A 24,394-nucleotide genomic window follows, 5' to 3' on the forward strand; every position below is an offset into this window, starting at 1 on the left:
CGATCCAAACAGGCTTTACCTGTTGCCTGCTAGCGGCAATTCCAGCTTGCCAGACCGGGGATGCGCGTTTCTCCTGGCGGGAGGGAAGGAGCCGCTCTGTAGTCCGCGGCAGGACGAACCTGAACTGTCTAACTCGGCGGGGAACAAGGGGCTGCTCGGGGCCGGGCGGTGCGGGGCGCGGGTCGGGAGGCTCGCGGTGCCGCCCCAGGTGCGGGCGCTGCCCGGCGGAGGAAGGGCGCGGGCAGCCCCGCTCCCCGGGGGCGCCCCGGTCCCCCCTCTCCCGCCTCATTTGCATGGCTCTTATTACGGCCGTGCCTCGCTCCCGCCGCGCTGACACCGCCGGGCTGAGCGCAGAGTCGCCTCCAGCGGGGAGCGCACTTCCGTTATCTGCGCGCCCGCGCCCCCTCCTCAGCTCGCTCTCTGCTCTGGATGTTTAAGGCGAGGATGAACAAACAGATCCAGCCCGAGCGCAAAGTGTCCGTGGTGGCCCCCTTGCCGGACCGCACGGGGCCGCCGCCCCCGAAGAAGGACGTGGAGCTGATCCTGGTGAAGGAGCACAACGGGGTGCAGTACACCAGCAGCAGCCTCCTGCCCGCCGCCCCCGCGCCGCGCTACGGCGCCCAGGACAGGGAGACCTGGGGCAAGAAGATCGACTTCCTCCTCTCCGTCATCGGCTTCGCCGTGGACCTGGCCAACGTCTGGCGCTTTCCATACCTCTGCTACAAAAATGGAGGGGGTAAGAGCACCGCTTGCGAGGTCTTTTGCCCCCGGCCCCCATACCCTGCCAAACCGCACCGCGGCGAGGGTAGCATCCCCCTCTTCTTCCCAGAGTTTCTACGGGAAAGCCGCGAGCCGCGGCTCGCCCCGCGGTGCCCAGGCGCGGTGGCGGCTGGTGAAGGGAGGAGCGGCGGCACTGCCCGAGCGCTCCCCGCTCCTCCCTTCGCCTCCCGGCCGGCGGGGTCCAGTCACGACCGCGGCCCCGGGAGCGCTCGGGGCACCGGTCCCCGCCGTGCCGCTCTACCGCTCTTCGCGGGAAGGATTGTTCGCACACCCCTCGAAGTTTAACTTAGTTTTGAGCACAGGCGTATTTGCCTTCTGCTGCCACTTCAGCCTGTTTAACGCTTTTTTTCGTTCGCAAAAAAATAGCACCAAGAGGGGAAAAAAAATCACAAACATTCAAGCAGAAAAACAGCATCTAGAAGAGCTAACGCCGGACCACTGAAAAGGTTTCCTGGGGATAGTTTTAATGTGGGATCGGGATTTCTGCCCGCCGTTCTACAGTGTGGGTGTTCTTCCCCTCTCCAAAGTAGATAGGAGACTTGTTATAAACAAAACCTCACCTCTTGCACAGTTTGGCAATGACAGCAACAAAAAAAAATTACACACAATAACTACAGTTGGTTCAGATTGACTTCAGTAAGACCTTAACTCCATCATCCCCTTTTATCTCCCTGAAATACACTGTGTTGTCAGTGATGACTCCAGACTGTGATGGAGTAACACCATCTGCAAGTCGGGCAGGTGCCTGGGGTGCTTTCAAATCACACATAGGAAGAACAGACCCTGCCTAGCAGATGGAGGACTGTTTGTGTGAACGGTGAATGATACAGATAGAATTGCTAGATAGAAAGCACATTCTGTAAGATAGTTATGTATGTATATAGTGATAATGTGGTTGCCTGGTGATAAAGGCTAATGGGTCACATTTATGGCATAAAATACTTGCTTCCTGTGAAAATAGGAATGCAGGATGGATGGGAAAATCCCTATCAACATGGAATTACACCTGTCGTTGGAACTTAACAGGATACTGGTGCTACAGAAAGACTCAGTCGAGTTTGGTACCTCCAAAACTTCTGAAAGGTGTCAGAAAATCTCTCTGCTTATCACCCAGACAGGCTGAAGAAAGTAGCTACTAGTGAAAAATAACCTCCCTCCTTATTTCGTTATGTCCAAAAATAGTTCTAACCGTTCACACTGGAGCAGCACAATGCATCATGAACCCAGCAGGCTTCCACAGCATCAGGTGCAGGTGTGGCAGCAGCATCATTCATACCACTCAGTACAAATGCCGATCTCCAGGTCAGCTGGCAATTTTTAGGAAGAGAGATATATTCCTCTATCTCACATGACACAAGGTGACACCCAGAGTGCCTGAACTCTTTTCTGTTGTCTCTTGGGTCACTGAGTTTCCTAACCTGGTTCCTTTATAATTTATTGCCAGCTCAGGCACAGGAGGTAACAGTCTGCAATTCTCTTGCATTTGGTTTAGTTTTGCCATCTTATGTCAGTTCAGCTAGAGAAACCTGGGTCCTCATTAGTGTCTTCTGATTCAAATACTTCCAAATGGCAGTGGAAAGCTAAGACAGCTACAAGAGGTACCTTTCAGTGAAAAGTTTGCACCAATTCTTCAATATCATCAAAGTAAAATCAGACCCTTACAAGCAAAAGTAGAGAGGCCCTATGCTATCAAAGTTATAGAATGACTGAGAACTGTTTACTGATACAGAGATCAAACACCATGGTAGCTTAAAAATTTTTTATCCATTGCCTCTCATGTTGGACATTCATACCAGTTTTGGTCAATAGAAACTCTTGTAAGAGGTTCAGGCTCTAAAAGTGCTGAATTTCAAGCAGTCAATACATTCTTTCTTTCAAACTGGGTTTGGGAGCTTGTTTGCTTTATGAGTAAATTTTCCTACAACACCAAAGAACATCAGGCAATAGGAAGTGCACTAATGGGGTTTTGTTGATATCTTTCCAGTCATAAATCACACATATTCCTGAATATATATATTCACACACACACACATTGTTATTGCAGGGAGGAACCTTTCTAGCACTAACTCAAGTTTTGCTGCCTCAAAAGGGTAATGCAGTGGGTTTCATATAATTGCTATGTATCCCCATACAGAAGATGTAATGAAGGTACATGGATATAGACATGGAGAAAATTGAATTTCATTATCTTTGTAGTTTTTCTGGACTGTTGAGCAAACTAAAGGGATAAAATTATATGGTGTTTCTGTAATTATATATATATTCTGTAATTATATATTCAGGCTTACCCCCTAAAAATATTTACAAGCTGTTCATAATGGATTACAGTTTACATTTTGATATTTATAAGGAGGTATTAGATACAGGAAAAAAACAACACAACAGATTAAATTAGAATTGGATGGTGAGTATAAAGTAAATTACTGGAAGGTAAAGGTTTCCTTTCCTCTTCCTCCCTCAGTTTCTTCCTATTCTGAAAGCCTCAGCAATTACCCAGCTTCAGGGATTTATCTAGAACTGATTTTAGACAGACAAATGCGGGTTATGAATTTGTATGTCTTCAAGAGATTGATACAAAATACACAGTGAAATGGAAGCTGGTTGCAGTGCCCTAAATCCTGGTCAGCATAGCTTGTGCTGTCTAACAAAAAGACATTCTGTTACCCTACCAAAAGCTACACCCACAGAGGTTCTACAAATGTTCTTAGAAGTTGAAAAACTATGTCAAAGACATGGAAGTAGTAGAAAACAGCGTCGCCCTTTACACAGGAAAAAGCTGAGGTGGGTGACATATGGCTATGATTAATTTAAGATGCCTGCAGACACACTAAGGGCCTTTCCACGCTTGTAAAAATAGGTGGCTCTCAATAAAGCATGAGAATGTACAAGAACTCAGACGGAAAATATAAATACACGCTGCATTCCCTCATTCAAAGTTGAATTGTACAAGGACATGGATACATATACACCCCCCCTCCTTTTTACTAGACAAGTCCCCGAGTTTCTTTCTTTGACAAACTCTAGGGAAATGTCCTTAGGAAAAAACCAGACACTGAGGCTTTAGGGTTAGGTCTGGAAGTTCCACTCATACAAACAAGTTTAATTCAGTGAGTTTTACTTGCTCAAGGCATGCACCACCCAGTGGCAGCTATACAGACCTATGGTTAGATAACTGGAGACAGTACTGGAGGTGTCAACAAAAAAAATTATATTTTAAAAAAGCTCCCAGTAACAAAAAGGTAGAGAGTAAAAAGCATTCAGCAGAATTAAAACACTGAATGAATAGCCAGAAACATCTGTGTTTTGGGAGTAGCCTGCTGAGAGACCCCAATGGGACTTCTGCACAAAGATAGATGGCAGAATGTAACCCTTCTGTGAACAACTGCAATTTTTAGAATCATTCTTCTGTTATTAAAAAAAAAAATCCCTGATCCTTGGCAAGGTCTAAAAAGCATATTTTTTTTACATCAGTTACCTACTTTCGTAGGACTTGCCTGCCTTACAAGGGCAGAGACAGATACAGTGACTGTATTGTAATATGAAACAGGCACAGAAACCTTACAGGACAGGTTAATATGAACAGACTGGATGAGATCTTGTGCTCCCTGACTTCTTGGAAGCAGGATATGTCCACTATGTGCTCTAAACTATTTATCAGGTGATAGAAAGGCTCTGTACAGATGGGAAAAATCTGCAAGCTCCCATTAAGCAGATAAGACAACACTCCAAAATGGGGAATTCTCAAACATCACCTTGTCAGTCCAGCTGATCAACAAACACCATGACTTACATGTGTTTGACTGCTTCTCACAGCACCATGGAAAAGCACTGTTGGCAGCAAATCGAATACTTTTTGTGCAGTGCATTTGTGAGAGTTTCAAGAAGCAGGACATGTTACTGGAGAAATCATCAACTACAGTCATTTCTACTGACTGGTCTCACAAGTGCTATATCCTCATTAGAACTAATTTCTGGCAAAAGCATTTTTTCTTTTTTTTTTTCTTTTTTTTTTTAATTTAAAAAGGAGACTCCCTAGCTATATAACTCTCTATGGTCAACATCAATGTATTCAATAGAATTCTTTATAACACATCCAGCCTTTTAGTTGCTCCCCAACTCTGTAAGAGGCTATAGTGAATTAAAAAATAAGACTACTATTAAAATTATACTCTCATCGACTTAGGGAAGGATTTACCCTGATATTCGAATTACATCTAAAATGTTACTGATGCCAAATGAAGTTGAGTAATGCCTGGTATGATTAACTGATGTGCTCACAGTGGGGGAGGATGATGCTCAATCTTAGTTAACAAAGCTATTGTAGTTTTTGCACAAGATACTTTCAGTATCAATGTTCATTTTTATTTCCTTTTCCTGCATAGTCATGGGCAAAATTGCTATTTCCCACTGAAATTTGGGGGGAAAAATTTGCCAACATAAAGTACTTTATTTGTGAGCCAAAGTATTTGCAAGGTCAGTCATGTTCAGACTACTCATTAGGAAGCATGTAGTTGTTGGATTAATCACCAGAGACTTACTGTGTCATAAGAATCAGATTAAGTTTTTAATGAATTTAAGACTAACTGCAGATAAATATTTTAACAGTACTTTAGTTATCATAATACACACTTTTAATCTCCTATGGAGCATGATTTTTAAGTGTTTTTAGACTATGGTATTTCCATAAGAAATTGCTTCAACAAATGGTTTGCCAGCAATCAATACATTTTAGAGGTATCTTAAAATTTATTCTAATGCTCCCTGTCCTATTCCCACTTCCATAAGCTCTAATGCAGGACTGAGCAATCCACAGCACAGATACCAAAGCCAGCATACAACCAAATCTGAGTATCCCCAACAAGGCTAGCACAATGTCAGGAGCTGTGGCACATGGAGAGTGACATCAGTGAAGCCACCACCACCCACAGAGATGGGAGCCAGGTTACTGCACTGCTCCACCAAAAGCTGTGGTGCTGACCAGCAGCACCTTGTCTTTCTGCTCTGCTCTGCTTCCTCAGTTTTGCCAAGTGTCTGCCACCAAATGTAATCATTATTTTGGGAAACAAAATAACCTGGCACTTTACAGTTTGAAGGTGGATGACCTTTACCGTGTAATATCAGAGTTTATATTCCAAAATAGCATTGATGATGATAATAATAATAAATGAACTTTGAAGTAATCTCACTGCAAAGCCTACGCCAAGAAATTGACTCATCAGTCAATCAAAGCCTAGATGCAAATCTAGTGATTTTAATTTCCTAATAAGGGGGTTTCAATTCCCATTAGCACATCAAACCACTGACCTCACCATAGGTTATGCTGATCTCCACTCTGTGGCCATGAGCTCTGGGTTCTCGGTATCGTGTGACATTATGGACAATGCTCAGTTGTGCGGTGTGGCAGTACCTCGTTCCCCACAGTGGAATTCAGTGGCCAGCTCACATTTGCACTCTTCCCTTTCCCACTTTATCTTTTCTCTTTCCTTTCCTTGATCAGCCACTAATCACTTGGTGCACACAAAATACAGCTTCACAAGTCTCATCAGCACTGTAGCTCATATTCCAGTTGCTTCTCTGAAATTCCCTGTTCTGCCCTGTTTGTTGCCTCCATCAAATAAATCTTCAGAACAGTAACGTCTGCAGGTCTATAAGCTACTGCATCATACACCTACTACATATAAAACATTAAGAGTAGCAGAGAAGGAAGAACTGAGTGTTTCTCACCCAAATCTTTTTTCAGTTCTAAAACTCTGACTCTGAGGTACAATCCCATGAAACAGTGTATAAATGGCACACTGTACAGACTGTCACCTAAATACCTGGCTGAGCAGAGAACTTACTTGCCCCTGAACAATTCTAGCAACCCTTAGATTGACAACTGTACAAAGGTCCTAGTGATACACCAGCACAGAGAGGTTCTGGGCAAGGCCATAGTATTTAGCTTGATGTTACAGCTTAAGAGGACCATTCTGTGGTTGATACAAGGCAAGGGTTCAGAACTGATCTAAGGGGTGCTCCAATCAATCACCAAAACTGAGTTTCCAGCTTTCCTGACAATAAAAGAGCTGATGTGAACCAAATGAGCTGTTCTGACAGAAGCAAAGATACCTCTTTCTAAGTACAGTGATGCAAGTTTTGATTATCACTTGAAGCACTTTATTCTAAACTAAGAGGCAGAAAAGACACGGAGCAATAAACTTAGTTCTGTTGTTGGAAATTTAAAATCTCTGCTTAAGGTCTTCCCGTCTCCTGCCTCCCTCCCTAACCCCTCTTCATTCCTGTGTGCCCTCCTCAACTCTGCCAAGGAACTGAAGTCCTAAAATACCCTTAGAAAGCCATTCCTGCACAAGTAAATTCTGAAAGTCCCATTAGGAAGCCTTCAACACTCATATTAACTCCTATTAAAACAAATACATGAATTTTTTACAGTTTGGCTTGGGATCCTGGTTTTGGATACTCATTCAAGCTGAAATAGCAGGCACTTAAGCCTCGTGTGTTTTCAGTCTGTTTTCTCATTCACATCTTCTTAAGCTCTTTATTAAACTTGCTGGGAGCAAGGGAAAAGAGAAAGGCCACATTAGGAGTGAACCAGCCAACTATCCTTCTTAACTGAAGAAACCAAAATATCTCTAAAGATACTAAGGCATGGTCTACATGGTTTGAGGGCAGAATTTCCCTTTCATCTTTTGGCAAAATACCACAAACCTGTCTGTCAGTTTAGTGCAGGTGTGAATACAGCTCCAGCAGCCTAAAGATGTTATTTCAAGACAGATACTTCCACCTCATAGTTAGAACAGAAATATGAAACAGCATGTATATACAACTACTTACATGTAAGATCAGAGGGAACATACAGCTTTAGTGAGTGTTTAGATATGCTGTGAGAGAAATGATGATTAAAATAAATCCATAAATTACTGAACTTCTTGCTGTAAATTAGAACAGAAATTAAGAGTTTCAAGATTTTTGAGCATTTCTGAGGAGCAACATCAAATAGCTCATGTTTGCTCTGTCTAATTGGTAGCACATCAGCAACTCCCTGTTGTAAAGCATTTGTCCCAGGTAAGCCATTGATTAAATAGTTCAGAACTGTAGTATAGCTCTCTGATACCATTTTGCACTGTAAACTCCATAGCATTTACATACATTGTAGTTATTAGATGCAGTTGTTAGATGATGATGTACCTAAATGCTCTCAGCACTATTACAAAATAAATAATAATATACCATAATAATAATAAACCATTAATAACAAACCATAAATAATAATAAACCATAACCAAATAAATTCTGTATTTTGAAATACATTAAAATATTGTAATTCAGAAGGCAGGAAACAAATTTGAATGGTGCGTCTTTGTAAAACAGTTCTAGGTCTTTCACTACTACCTTGCTCTTGGTACTTTTCATTCTCTCTGTACATAAGGAATCATAGAATGGTATGGTTTGGTTTGGAAGGGACTTTAAAGACCATCTAGTTCCAAGCATTTATGTCTCTGGAATCTTGCAGCTGACTCTCAACTTCTTGACTTGAACTGTGACAACAAGAAAAAATATTGTTGTTGTTATTATTATCATCATCATCATCAAAGTTGAAATAAGTTTATTCAGGACAAGTCCACTGTCCCAATCCAGTTTCAATTAAGAGCATGTAAAGAATCCATGGATATTACACTGACTATGAACCTTCAGTTTTTCTTCCTCAGATCATTTGAAGGCAAAGGATTCATGATAGTAGACTACTCCCCAGGTCTTGACAACCTGTAATTCCTTCATCCAATTACAACTCCATAATTTTCCCCTTTCCTTCTCCCTGCCTTCATGTTAAGTCTTGAACCTTTGATGGCAGGATTTCATCCTGACTGTACAGGATGAAATTATACATTATACTGATGCCAAGTCAGAATAGTTTCAAATTAAAGGCTTTATTAACATTCAAACCTTAAATTTCTAAAGATGGTTATCTGAGTCCTTCAGGGAATCAGCACCAAAAGTGATCCCCAGTACTGCTGAACAATCCCTGTTCTCATGTAAATTCTAGAGATATAACTGTAGTATAATACAGCATCTTATCTTCTGTATAGATTCAACATACTAAATTTCAGCCATAGAGGTTTTGAAACCTCTAATCTATAAAGAAGGGGAAAGGAGGTAGGAGAAATGGAAGGAACAGTTAAATTCCTTGCCTTGCAACATATTCTTCAAGAAAACCATAGGAAGAACCTCTTAACTACTTATCAAAGCTATCCTTTGTTTTATTTTCACTCTTCCTTCTCCTTTCCCCTATTCTATACCCAAACAAGTTTTGCAATGTCTCCTGAAGTGTGACAAAGGTGAGAACATAGTACAGCACTTTGGGAACCAGGGTCTTTCGTTCAGAAGCGGAAACTGCCAGCAGAGCAAGCTATGTAAGTCACATACTTCTTTACATTCACATTCATCCAAAGCATACTACCAACTTTCCAGTGCATGGAATTCCATGATAACATATTACTAAACAAAACTCAGGCAGGATTGAGCAGGCGGATGTCTGTTGCCAGTCCATAAATGTTTATTTTTTTTTATGATGAGTGTTCTGATTGCTGGTAAGTAGTAAGACAAGCTGCCCATATTATACAATAAGTCTTTTTATAGCAGATGGTAATTTTTCTAGTGCTCCTACTCCTTAGGGCTTTATGAACACAACCACTCACTTCCAAAAGCACAAGGGATTGCAGAAGCTGTGCTCTTAAATGTAGGTATTAACTGGTAGCTATTGTTTTTCTATTATAATTGTCTAAGAATGTATGCTAATTTAAGTGTCCAAAATAGGATCCAACACTACCAGACTGGTGGTGTTAGAATACCCAAACATAAAGCTTTTCTTGGAATGCTTTGTTATAAGCTGCTTGCCTAGAACAAACCCAGCATCAGAAGAGCAGTACCAGTCTGACCCCATCCCACTGAAATACACAGGAGTTTTGATTTCAACAGCAGAAGAATATCATTCTTTTACAGCCTTTACTTCAGTGCCAGAGAAAATTACTGCATGATTGCCAAGCACTGGGTGCCATGTCTTGCTATAGCATTCTTGCTAGTTTGAGAAACAGCATTTGTGTCATTGATGTAGAGGAAGGATTGTGGCTGGGTAATTGCATAGCATTCATCTTTCCTGAAGACTGCAGATCTGTGGGAATGAGCTGATTTTCTGGCCCAGCAGCAGCACAGAAGAATGCACCCTCTCCAAGTGCCTCCCTGGCCATCCAAACAAGATGTTTCCCTGGGCCCAGTGCACATACTGAAAAAAGCAGCTGAGGGTTGGACGTTTTATTTTTTGCTAGCTATTTTTAATTTATCCTGCACCTCCTGAATTATATGAGTGTGTACAGCACTCTTCAGTGATTTAACTTTGATTTCTCTTTCTCTTTTTCTCTCCTGTAATGAAAGACTTCTTGCAGTGTCTGTCCTGAATCATGCCAAAGGTGACATCACATTACTTGCTCTTAAGGTCCATATCTGGGGCTTAAGTATGATAGTGATCCCAGACTAAATCCAGTTAAATAAAAGAAAAAGGGAAACGGCTGGACTTGTGCTGGCACACCACTCTTTAGAGTAGAATAATGGAAAAAGTTTTTCAGACCACAAGGTGGAGCAGTGGATCCTTACAGATCTTGGGAGATCCTAACCTGATAATTAATGTCACAGCAACCTACTGCATTTATAGAAAAAATAGAATTTCTGGAGGACCTGACAAGGTGGCTCATGACTTTTAAATACAGAGATGCCCTATAATAGCAATAATCATTCCCAAACAGACCCTTCTTGCATTTCCTGACTCATTTCATGTATTAGGATATTACAGAAGTGGCAGCTTTTAGTGGTGCCTAATTCACATGAAGGATCTCACTTGTCAGCATGGCCACCGTGACAGCAAGGTGACAATCGACTGATCACAAGATGTTACCCTCTGAATACACCTTTTTAAAATAAGTGCAACATTAAAATGGCAATACAGTCTCTTCCCCCCAAAGAATGATACAGATGGAAATAATTTCTCAAATCCCAAGTTTAGAAAGTTATGCTTTGCAATACTCTCAAAAGATTTACCTTTGGAAAACTAACTAGCTCCACACAGACTTGCACAGCCATTCTACAACAGAAAGATGTGCTTTCTTTATGCTTCTTCAGTATTAATGTAACCCACTTTCCAGCTGGTCTCAGCACCTTTACTTCTTGGTAGAGGCATCATTATTTCACAACACAATAATTTCACAATTAAGTATATTGGGCTTATTATGATATTAGAAAGTTCAAGACCAAATGTTACCAAACATGAAGTTCGCAGATTAGAACCTACTCAAAAGTGTCATTGTTATGTGGTTTTTCATCAGCATGCAGGATTGCATCTGTCTATTGATGGCCAGTAAGTGTGATGCCAGAAGAAAACTCAAAAGCTCATATCCTCAGCTGAGGGGTGATTACAGCTGTACACAGGCATCTTCTTTCAGCAGTTTATCACAAAACTAACAAATGGCTTGTGCTGGGCAGTGCTTTGTCTCCTTTCTAAAGAGAAATGCAGATGTGTCAATGAGATTATGAGGCAGGTGTTGGTGAGATCAAAGACAGTCCAAGCGTTTATTTTGAGGAAGAGTTTTATCATTTGCTCCTTTTCTGCAGTTTGTTTCTGATTTACATAAGCCTCTACAGCCTTAGTTAAAATCAATAGATTCATAAAGCACATGGGAGAAATCCTGACCCAGCTGAAGTCAATGGGTGATTTTTTTCCATTGACGTCACCAGAGCCAGGATTTAAACCCAAATAACAGACGTCTCTCTCTTAAGGACTCCTTAGTAGACAATTTCCAGACTAAGAATTATGTGAGAAGAAAAACAAAGTAAAGTAATAAAAAACTATTCAACCTAAACTGATATAGAAAACTTCCACTGAGGAATAACTGATCTTCTCTCAGTACAATAGCTCAGTACTTTACCTAAGAGGCAAACTGTCAGGATTACAGAGATGATGGTCATTATTACACAAAATGGAATTACTCTGTGAGAGTTAGACTGTGACCTCAGCATTCTCCTTTGCCAGGCTCAAACAATAAAAAAATTACTATTTTAAGAAGTGCCTTTTACTCTCACAGTTTCATAGGGACAAACAATGAGGCAAGAATCTCATTCTAGCTTTCAAAGCTAAAGAGAAAACCTGGGTAAATGCAAAATAAATGCAAGACCAAAACCCAGCAGGCAAATAAAGGGATTGGACTGAAGGTCATACATTTTAAAGTATTCTAGGGCCTGCTCCATGGATTTTGGACCTTTGAATTTGGTGGTTGTAGGAGTACAGCTGGCATCAGTTACTCCTTCTTACCTGACTCTGCCCTAAGAGAAAGAGACAGAAAACAGTTACCAGCTATTCCTAAACAGCCAGTTCATCCTTCATGGACTCATGTGGAGGCTGATGACAAAACTACTGTCTCTAACCTTAAAGTAAGAGATTTGGAGATTTTCAAGATCACCTACATTTTTCTTTCTAAATACTGTCGTGATGTATTATGTGTTTAAGGCTGTTTAGAAATAAGAAAAAATATTGCTGTGTGACATGTTGCAAACACCAATCTCAGCCACACTGATTTATCATAAGGTCTGAGTAATCAGTAAACAAAGTTGCCCAGCAATCTGCCCTAGCAAAAGTATGCACTGTGAAGAAACAAGAAGGATTTTACTTCAAACTGTTAATAGCTCTGCTTCATCTTAGCAGTGAGCTATGATGGGCCCTGAGGTAATTTTCACATTCTTCCCTGGTATTTCCAGCTAGGAGGCCTGTGCAGAATGGCAGTGATAAAGCATGTACTGGACAGCTTGGACTAAGGGGAAAATTTACTGCAGTGCTTAAAGCCTATTAAGAAAATAGTCCACCAAGAGCAAACATAGAGCTCAAGTTTCAAACTTAACTAAAAGCTCTTGTCTGATTAATTCCCAAAGGAGATGGAGAGTAGTTGGAGGCAGAAAATGAAGAAAGGGTGTTGCTAGCCAGTCGAGGCAGATTGATGCAGCGCTGTTGTGGTTTCATACTGGTGCAGAAGAGACTCGGTTTGCCCTTTTGAGCAAAAGAGTATTAAAAGAAGTAATTCTTATAACCGTCCTGTTGCAGGAACGCTGCTGAGAAGTTTTCCTTCGTGCTTACAATGCCCAGATTCTCAGAGACCCCACCTGATGGCTCTGCAGTGCACACAGTATTACCATCACTACCCTATGCCAAACACAGACTTCTTCCAAATGAAAAGGTTTTCTAAGAAGAATGTTGTGACAGTTTCTGTGAAATTCTTATGTTCAGTGCTAATAGAAAGATACAAAATAAAGAAGCCACAGCCATTTAGAAGCTACCCTCACCCAGACCTTCTTATTAGCACAATCCAACAGTGACTATAATCTTTGATAAGAGTACAGGATTTTGTGGTCTTGTGATAGAACAGAAAGTAATACACTGTTAAAAATAAATCTCTAATAAAGCCTGGAAGAAAAAGGAATGCTTTGCTTTAGTCATTAAGTCAAAAAATTGAAGTTACAACTTAGAATTGGATTAATTGCTAAATGGTAAGGCAAATTTTAGGTGTACCACAGATTGTTATACTTGATTCTTTTCTAGCAGAATTTCAAGGCATTTACCTCCTATTGGTTTGTACATTAATCCTCTTGAAAGATGTTTGGCACTTGTCTAGAGCTAATTTAAGATGTCTTGGGCACTTTGTTTTACCCTGGCACAGTTATGAATTTCATACTGCCTAAAATGGGTACTGTGTCCTCCCCAGAGGGTTCTTAACTTGGGGGCTGTTTTTCATTTTGACAACCTGCAAAATAAAAGCAGTGTTTAAGTGAAACACCCTCCATCTGAGATTGTGCTGTGACCCAGAAGTTGCCCTGTTACATGTCCAGAACAAGGCATGTTTTACATCCCTTCCCTTGCTGTTACATCAGCTACTCCTGAGCTCTGATTAACTCTGCCAGGGCAGTCATATTACCTCGAATTAGGCACCCAACACAAGGGGCACAACTGGGAAGTGAATCTGCCCATGTCCAACATGTACAACATACACAGGACAGTGAGCAGCTCCCAGAAGGGCAAGCCTGAGAGTGTCAGAAAGAGTAGAAAGACCAAAGCAAGGACTAATACTGCCTAATTGAGGAGCTGAAATCCAGAGGATTCATCCCAGGCTCTTTTCTAGTAAGGTGGGGGAATATCTGAGGGATATAAAACTTGGCATTCCTGAAGTATTGAATGGGCAGTTCAGAAAGTGAGTACCACAAGTGCCTGCACAGCTCTTCAACCTGCCAAAATTTGAACATGCTACCCCAAGAAATACCTGTAAGGTGGCAATTTAAGAGAGAAAAGCAGGTATCACTATTACACTGTTATTAATTAGTTTAGTTCACTTATTCTCTACAGAGGCTGAAACCTTTGATTACAGCGCTTAAACATCTTTTCAGGAGAGAAATAAAGTATTGCAGGGTATTCTAATTCATCAGGGAAATTACTGCTACAAATCAAATCTCAGATATATTCAAAATAGAAATAATGAATTTTTTAAATTATCTCTTATAACAGCAAAATTGTTAACCTATGAAACAAACTAAAAAAAAAAAGCAAAGGATCTGCTTGGTATCTTCAAGTCGGGTTTATATGTTTTTCTGTCTGAAACCCTGGTTTATGTTAGATAGAAAATTACATCAAATTATCTAACAAGCCACTCTGGCATCAAAATCACATTGATCCATGAATTCTGAAAATATCCATTTCAGTTTACAGCTGACTGAGGGAAAAAAATAAAAACCACACCAAAAAAAACCCCCACAAACGAACATACAAATTCTCTAAGAGAAAGAAAACTATGACTAACAGTCTGTATCTGAACCAAAGTAAAATTGTAGTTGCCAAAATCTCCCTGGCACTAAGCAAGGACTTCCCTACATTTAAGAGACAGCTAAGCAGATGAAGTAGTGTTTCCTTTCAAGTATATGTCTATATTCTGTATATCACAGAAAATATCTTTTCAGTTTATACAGTTCAAAGAAAACTTATCACATGAGGGTATGTTATTACAGATCTAGTGCTGTAATGCAGAAAAATGTGCTTATCTTGATCCACAAGAAAATACCTTCTCATAGAAATACCTTCTGATGTCTTCACTGAAAAATATTTTTAGCCATGGATGTTCTGCCACCAGTAAGTCAGGGTACATTTTGACAGACACTTGCTTTTGTACATCTGAAGTACAGCCTACACATTACATGGGTGGTTTTGTTGATATGCAATTGCAGGTGAATATATCCTTGTGTCACCCGTAAAAATTGCAAGATTGGAAAAAACAACCAAAAGTAGAAAATTCCTATTAATAAAATGTTAGAATAGTATCTTTTCCTCTTAATTTAACATCTCTTAAACTTCCAGTCCTGTCTTTTGTGAAGCAGAAGCATTCTCCAGCAAGGCATCTGCATGGTGACTCAGCTGTCCAGTACCACTCACCTGTCCTGACTGGGACCTTTGCCAGAGCTTGTGAACTAGAAAGTTTGCTGGTTTGTTCCCAGCAGTGTTGTCTGTTCCAGTAAAGGATAGAGTCACTTCTACAACCCCTGTCCTATTGAACATTAACAATAGGATGTCCTGAATAACAAAACAGTCTACATGCTGACTCCACAGTCCAGCTCACTTACTCTTCCATTTCTTGTGTAAACCGGCCAGGTTTAAACCAGTTAAAAAAAAAAAAGGCACGAAAGCAAGAAGCTGGATTTGGGCAGGAATGTTAGTAGCTAGGCTTCCCAATTGTTACAGTCTCCAAGTTATTTATTTACCATACTACAGGTAAAACTCACCTACAGGTAAAACTCATTTGTGTAGAAACAAAGCTCCAATAGCACCTATGCTATAGAGGCACGATGTTAAGGCAAAAGCTGTCACTGCAACCCGTAAGGCAGAATTTTAGACTTTCTGTGGTCACATTCATGGCATGTGATGGGAATTGTTCTTCTACTAAGATAAATGCAGCAACAATGTTGTTGTGAATGTCAGCAGAAAGAATTTCCCCACAAAGCTCCAGAGCTCCCACTGTCACATTGGCCATCTTGGATCAACATGATTTGTATCCTCTCAAAACTACCATGTCTCTTTATTTATTCTTTAATTTCTTATCAAACAACACAGGTCAGGGTTCTGTTCTTGTAGGTGCCTACAATTATCTTTGACCTACACACTGCTGTAAATATGATCATTTAATTAATTTATGTAAATAGGACCTAGGCCAATGACTTGGGTGTTATTTATGAATGAATCATGCCATTCTGAGTGGCTGAGTATATTTAACTCTCATTAATTTGTTCAAAATAGCTACTAATGGGTTTCCTTAGCTCATGACTCTTGTAACAAAAGCCAAAGAGATGATTGGATTTCCATGAGGAGGGCTTGGGTAACCCTTTCTGTTACTACCCAGTGACCAGCTTACAAATACACAGTGCTTCAAGTCACTTCAAGTGATTTTAAGGCAGTAGCAGGTTAACAGCCCAAGACAAAAAATGCAGGCTTCAGTTGGCCTCAGCCAACAACACTGAACCATTTCTGGAAACTATTTGTTTTCATTTTCTTTTGAGTGAAAGGAATGCTGTTAAAATTGCAATTCTGAAAAAACTGAAGGCTCTGAGCCCAAATTGAGAGTAGTAATATAAATAGGTTCAAATCTAGCAACAGTTTGTTAGAGGGAGTAGCTAAATATAAAGGCTTCAAAAGAAACATGTCACTCACTATGGTATAGCTCCACTGGTTTTATGATTCAGAAATACTTTCCATGAAAAAAGGTTGCATAGTTGGGAGATTTTATTGTATACTTGGAGAATTTTATATGTGTAAAGTGCTGCTGAAGTTTTTATAGTATGTCACACAATTTGTTTTGCAGAAAAATGTTATTTTTGACAACTATAACCTATTGCTGGCTGGGCTTATCATCATACAGCTGCTGTTAACATCATCATCTTGTCTTTGACCTGAGGTTACATCATGCTCCTTTGCATCTCTACCTTCTCTTTGTTGTACCACACAAACCCAAGCTTGGTGGCCCGTCTGCTGAAGAGCCAGAATAACATTAATGTACTAAGAAATACCTGCCTTTCTGATTACCTAATTTTATATTCATGGTAGTTTTATACAGTCTAGATTTCAAACTCTCTGTACTAGGGACTTAATTTTTCATTCACAAGACTCTGCAGAGTTTAAAGTTTCCACCCACTTTCCTTGTTGCCCAAGCAAACAAACTGCTACCAATGTACTGCTACATATTCTATCAACTGTTTATTGATATTGTTTGGAATACTATTTATTTTGTATGAAAAAAAACAAAACCCAGCAGTGTTGATTACACAGAGATCAACTTGTATTTCAATCCACCAACTGGGAGATCTCTGTTTTTAGACTTTTCCTGCACAAATACTGGAAACTCCTGTCAGAAAATATACTGCAATATTTGCTCCAAGTTTGTTGTTTTAGCAGACATCCCTGCCAATATAACATGTTGACCAGAAATAACCATGGTAACAAATGCAAAAGGCTAATGAGCACAAAGAGTTCAAAGTTGTTTCAGCTCCCCCTGTCCTGGCCTACTTGTATATGCATCAAAAATCCTTTTAGGATAACCACAGCTCTTCAAATTATCTTTTTTTCAGCCATTAGTAAATTAATGCTTCTTTTCTTTTGCTATTTAAAAGCAAGATGAGACCTCCTACTACTGAGAAGAGTATCTTGAGCTTCTTCTTCCATGCCTTAGTATGCTGGGAATGCTGAGGTACCAAGAGAGGAAACTGTGTGAATTCTGGTATACCAAAATTAAGAAGCTGGTTTGGCACTGAACACAGGAATGCAAAGCTTGTCCTGCATTTTGTCCTTCATTAATTAAATGTAATAGTTTTTTAAAAACATCTGCATAAGTTTCCACTTGAAGTTTCACACAGATGGTTCTTGTAGAAGCTGAGGGCTTGACCTAACCTTGTTCTCCATGGTTACACTGGTACTTTAAAGGGACATATATAGATCTTCTGAAATCTGTTAAGAGAGAACTAAAGCAGTTCACAACAGTCTAAGGCCAACCTGTGGCTTTTGAGCCGCATGTGACTCAGTACCAAGTCAAGTATGGCTCTTATGCCAGGGCTGTATCTCAGATGATAATTATGGCAGATTTTTAGCTGTAAAGGGAAACTAGGAACCACTAGGAATTGCTAAAACTAGTGTTGCCTTGTGGGATGCAGCTGTGTGCTCAGCCCCAACCCTTCACACCGTGGGGGAGTGGAATCCCCTTGAGTGCTATCAGCGTGTTACTGCCAGAGCAGCAATCCCACAGATTGCATTCCCTCAGCTCTCTGAGGTAGGTAGATCTTGGCAAACTGTTCTGAAGTGTTAGCCAAGCTGTGAGTTCAGCTGTCTGGCCTATACAAATCTGACTTTGGATTCATGCAGTCAGAGCACAGCAGTTTCTGTGGCACAGGCGGGAGTGACACAGCTGACATCCTGTCACCCTTCCTAACACATATTGCCTTCGTAGCAGGGTAGGCATTAACAGCAAGGCTGCTCCTGCAGAGAAGTCTAGTATGGTGCCCAAATTCACACTACTGGACCTAAAGCAAGAAACCCACCAGGATGCTGGTTTGCCTCTTCTCTGGACCACAGGATGTTCACAAACGCAGCATGAGAAGTCTCCTTCCAAACAACACCTCTTGTTCATACGACACTGTACCAAAACAGCCTTGCAATGGAGCCCCTGTACAGTCAGAATGATGTTGATCAGCTCTCACACAAGCATTTGCAGTTCATTCTGTTTTTCAGAAATTTGAATGATGCTTTGACCATCATTTATTTTTCTTTGAAAGGGCCGTAATCTCAGAAAGGGTTGAGTGAACACCATGAAATTTGATTCTGGGTATTGGCAAGGAAGATAAGAGCAAATACAAAGATACTTACAAAAATACCTGATTTTTTCGTATTTTCTTCCTAATCAGAAGCTGCTAAACAAGAAATTTCCAGAAGACTTCAAAACATTAAGTCAAACTAATATGACTAAGCACCCTTACTTTGGTATTTATCTCAATTTCAAAATACTTCAATCATTTAGTACCTGAAAAGTAACCCAGCTATGAAATCTGCCATACTGTGTAACTGCTCTTTGATGAAAATTACACCACACCTTATTAATCCCTTGCGGGGGCAGGGCGGGGGAAGGGAAAAAAAGAACGAAACCTCCTTTAACTAAAGCCTGGAATGACTCGCAGCCAAACAGATGACGCTTAGACAAGTATGCCTAAGTACAGTACACTTCACAGTTCATCTTGGTATTAGTCATACTTAAAAACCACGTATTTTAAACTAGCATTTAATAGTATGTCCACTGCACATCTCCAGGATTAATCTTCCCAAATACAAATTTCCCTGAATAGGCATCATGTTTTCCACAGTCTCCTGACATTAATCAAACAGCACTCTGTGCAAACGCCAAAGCTCCCAAACACAGGTTGAGTTTGTGAGTCAGCTCCACACACTGTAACACTATCGAAGGAGGACAAATATGGCACTTCAAAGGCTCCCTTACAGGAAATCTGACAGTAAACCCACCTGAAATAATTTTTTCAGACACTAGAAATAGTGAAAGCAATATGCAGTATCCCAGGTTGATTTTGCTGAGTGTGTTTCAATGTTGAACAGAGCTCAGAACTGCAGAGTTATCAGGCATCTGTTGAATACAAATATTTTTTTCTGCACAATATTCAAACATACAACAGTTCAACATGACAATCATAGAAATCAGCTTACAAGCAACTCTAAAATATTATTAAAACACATATCACTGATACTGTAGAAGCTTGTGTGAATGCATGTTTTATTTATATTACACTTTGTATAAAAATAAATAGGAAGATTCTTGCCCCCAAAGTGATACAACCAATATATTTCAATTTTTAGTCCACATTCTCAATGCTTTAAGCTATTCTTTCTTTCTGTTGATATACCTTTTCTCTGTTTCATTGCAAGATTTCAACTTTCAAATGACTAAACTTATGACTGAATGCTGAATACATTGTCCTTACCATTATGTTACAGCACATTACTTTTAGAAGTAGATTGCTGGTATGACTAAGAGAGCAGTTTGTTTTTCCATTCTTATTCTCCAATATATATTCAAAATTCCCTTTCTGAACTGTCATATGAGGCAGCTTGCACCAGTGATATCTGTGAAAAGCAAACATAAAAGTAAAGGAACAGCAACCTTTCAGAATTTTAAAAGCACAAATATAGTTTCAGAAATATTTTTTAAAGATGCAATTCATTCTACTTGCTGGCATGGTTTAGAAAGTTAGAGTCATACTTTCAGCTTTTTAATGTCCCCAAGTTTATAAATTTAGGAACAATGCAACCTTACTTCCTTTTCCAAAGGAAGTTTTCAAATTACTAAAACAGCACAACAGATTTTAGAGGGGTTTGCTGAAGTTGCTACTACTTGCTATTGGGAGAAACAGACAAGCTGCTGGTTTTTTCTTTTGCTGAAAAGTTGAACCACGATTTTCACCATCTATTTTCCTTTTCATACATAACTCCTGAGGACAGCGATCAGTTATTCAGGATATGTAATTACTCTGTCAGCTCCCTAATTATTAAAGCAATCTAATAATATTTTTAATACAGGCAAATTTTAATTAATGAAACTATTCTTGACCAAGTAAGCTATGCAATAAAATAAAAAGTTACACTTTGCAGGTATCACAAAGTGAGAAGAGAACTGAGAGAGCATCCAGTTATTAAACATGACACCAGCTATAATTGTTTTATAATCACATGTAGCTGTGCAGAGGGGAAATCTTTCTATTACCTGAATCCTATAAAATAGATAAGAAATTTTCAGATACTTTTAACATTAGATGACCACTTTGCATTTCATTTGGCAATATGTTTTATGCCACAGTATCCCTGATTTTCCCATAGGCAATAGTTTCTTAGTAACAGTACAAACTCACAGGAGAATCCTCAGCCAAGTGAAGTGATGTGTCCCAGAAAGGTGCAAGCAGCCCTGGCACTGCCCTGCTGCACTATATAGATGCTGTTCTTGGGCCTAGCAGTAGCACCTGGTACATGAGCATCACTAGGGTGTGGAAAGAGGTGTGTTGTCTAACCCATTTCATAAGGGAATTTATTATAGCAAAAATTAAAATATGCCATACAAGCCCAAATTCTATATGACTGACTAGCAGTGATTAAGTTTTCAATCCAGAGATTCCTGCAGACGCCTCACACAGTGTGATTTAAGCTGCACTTACAGGAACTCATATATCTTTTTTTCTCCTCAGTTAAAAGGAGAAAAAGACTTAAAAGAGTCTAAAAAGACTTAACAAAAATTTTTCATAGTCCCTATCCCTCCGGCTGTGCAAGTGTGTTCAGCATCATTTCTTCTTCAGTTAGGGTTTAGTTTTAAGGGACACATTTTCTTCCCTTTAAAAACAAAAAGCAGAGGGAAAACATTAGGGGGAAATAGGGGCTCTGGCCTGCAGCTTTTTTCAGGGGTTCTTATCTCTGATACCTTAAAAAAATACAGGGAAGGTACAAGAGAACATGGGTTCTTCCTTCCTGATACTTCCTTTCTACTTCCCAAAGGTAGAGTTCTTGTCTTTAGCCAGTAAATGTAAGCAACACAGGAAGCAAAATGTAACCAATACGAAGACTACAGTGTCTCCTTAATGTCTTTCCAGGTGCTTTTCTTATTCCCTATATCCTCTTCTTAATCATTGCGGGAATGCCCCTGTTCTATATGGAATTAGCACTGGGACAATATAACCGAGAAGGGGCTGCCACTGTGTGGAAAATCTGTCCTGTTTTCAAAGGTAAGTGTTCCTCAGACCCATGAGGGTGCCACACATGTGTGACCACAAACAAAGTGAAGGTTTCTCAGCCTTTCACAGACAATGTGGTATTTGGTGACCTCTCCCCAGCCCTTGAACTCAGAAGTCCTTTTTTTATCACAGATGAAGCACAAAATGGGAAAAGCCACAGAAATCATCTTCAGGGTGATAGCTGGCTGAGTGCAGCAGAGAGCCATGAGCAGGGGTGGTTCAGCCCTGTTCTCCCCTTCCCCTGCATACTGGGAAGTGGGAGCAACTGGATATCTCTGGGTGAAGAAAGGGGTTTGGCAATACAAACATTGGAAATGCCAAATCCCATCCGGGTCAGTTCAGCCCTGTCTTTCCCACTGACCAAGATAACCATTACTCCATTCAGGTCATGGAGCTTTCTCTGCAAAGTCATCACACCACAGAGGCTACAACACTAAAGCAGAGCTGTGGAGACTGTAGTTCAGCCACTAGACATGTAACATCACACAAGTTGTCTGTGGTATCTCTACCTCATTTTTCCTGCCTATGAAATGGGAGCAATGATTCTGATAGACTTTGTAAAGTGGTTTTCAAATCTAGCAGTGAAAAACACTTAGTAAAATCTCAACATTATTATTACTGTTGAGTGTTTTCTACTAGGATTAACTCTCCAGCATCACTGAATAAAAGGCTGTGGAGTGTTGTTTGTGCACCAAGTTAATACCATTCTGCAATTTAAAAATAGCCAAGGTTAGGTTTTTGGATGCTGATCAGGGTGTTTGGCATTGACCAGGGATAAAGGAACCTTCCCACATACAAGAAGCCATAGGTGTTCTGTACAGGAAACAAGAGATTGTTAAGGACCCTCAAGAATCTTCTGCAGCATTGCTTTTACCGGCGAGTATTGTAAGTTCCCTTGTAGCTGTACCAGACTGTATCTAAAATTTTACATAAACACCTTTTCACACAGAGTAATCTGAAACAAAAGCAGTCAAGCTCAGCTGATCTTAGAACCTTAAAATTCTGATTGTGTTCATCCTGTGACTGACAAAAGCTGAGGAGCTTAACAATAGTAATCCAAACTTGACGGATCCTCTACCTGGATATAGGTTACACTGAGTAAATGTTAGTCTTCTTTCTCAAAATACAGCTTTCCTCTTCAAGCAGTCTAGTGCTACACAACAGGAAAAGTGAAGGTTTTCTATTCTGCCAGTCAACCCCCAAACTCACAGCAAAATCAGAGATACAACAAAATACAAATTAGCAAGTTAATAAAATATATGCCCCAAAATTTTAAAATAAGTCATATAGATTTAGCTAGACTTTATATAGTCCCATCATGGAATACAAAACTCAGCCCAGCACCCAGGAACCTGAAGATCCTTGCTCAATCAAAATTCCCATTGGTATCAGTTAATACCTTTGTATGACAATGATGATTTTGAAAACCTAGTGGGAAAAATTAGATCTGAAAGTGTTTAAGCCAAATACCACTGTGCTCAGAGGTACTACTCTATGTGTTGACTTCAGGATTGAAAAGATTATGAGAAACGAAAATGGAACTTATTTCATGTATAGTCTTGTTGACATTCCAGCTGTGTTTTTAAGCTGACATTTTCAAGGTGGACTAAAAATAAATTACTGTTGATTTTTAAGGGTTCTTATTACAAGGTTATAGAATAGCATAAGTTATTTGATTCTCAAAAAGTAATAAGCATCAAGTTGTATTTTCACCTCAGTATAAACTCGGTACTTTTAAAGTTTTGACTAAAACTTCTGATAACATGCAAACACATTTTAATGCTAATGCTTTGGAGTTGTTTCTGGGATAACTCAAATCTCTCAGTCAAAGTACACAGTCTACACAAATTTATAGCAATTTCTCTAAATGAACACCACTATAGTACTAATTTTAGCTATGAATATTATTGCTGTGAACTCTAAGGACTTCTATGAGATGCCATCATAACACATGCAATTAAAAATATACCCTGTAACCTTTATAGCACAGTCTGATTTTATCTCTGCATTTTTTCCAGGGTCTATTTTAGACCGTGGGTGGTACTTTTAAGAAAACCTAGAAACAGGACAGTAAATTCATTCCTGAACATTCTTAAGATTTCAGAGAAGTGCCATTAAGACACATTTGACCCAGTATTTTTTAATCTTGATTTTGAATATGTCTCATTGTCCTCCTGAACTGAAGGAATTTCAGGAACACTTTTTTTAAAGAGCAATCATTCCATTTCAGCTCAACCTATGTTATTTGTAGTATTCATATATTTGTAGTTTAACATCCACCTTAATATTTAAGAATTATCCCCTTGGATGATTCCCCCCTCTGTTCCATTCTATTGATCACAGTGTATCACTAGAGTTTGAATGTTCAGGCACTAGGTTCATTTAAACATCAAGGATTTGAAAATACAGTTTCATCTTTACTTCCAGAATTTCTTCCCCAGTGTTAGTGAAAAGCAAACTGGTCTACAGATTAAAAGCCTCCTGAAGAGCAAAGAGTAACTTTTGTACATGCAGCAGTCTGAACTGCCAACTCCTTCAGGGGCAGCATCTGTCCTTATGCAAATTTTAAACCAAGGATTAATACTCACAGTGTGTGCTACTTTCTTACTTTCTAAAGAAATATGAAAGCCTAATAATCTCCAACTGCTAGGCCTCCTATGCAGTATTTCAAAAAAACTAAACTGAAGAAAATTAGAAGTAAAGGTTTGTACTTGAGTGCTGT

At 39.8% G+C, this 24,394-nt stretch overlaps 1 protein-coding gene across 1 annotated transcript in view; it reads left to right on the plus strand.

Moving 5' to 3' along the window:
• Positions 1–293: 293 nt before the first annotated feature.
• SLC6A2 (solute carrier family 6 member 2) overlaps positions 294–24,394 on the plus strand; it is a 61,955-nt gene continuing 37,854 nt past the window's right edge. The window contains 4 exon segments of the mRNA XM_071567630.1: positions 294–342; positions 345–395; positions 398–736; positions 21,532–21,663. Of these exon segments, the coding sequence (XP_071423731.1) occupies positions 294–342; positions 345–395; positions 398–736; positions 21,532–21,663 (571 nt within the window).

This window comes from Pithys albifrons, chromosome 12, assembly GCF_047495875.1.
Source record: "Pithys albifrons albifrons isolate INPA30051 chromosome 12, PitAlb_v1, whole genome shotgun sequence".
In the NCBI taxonomy this organism is placed as follows: Eukaryota; Metazoa; Chordata; class Aves; order Passeriformes; family Thamnophilidae; genus Pithys; species Pithys albifrons.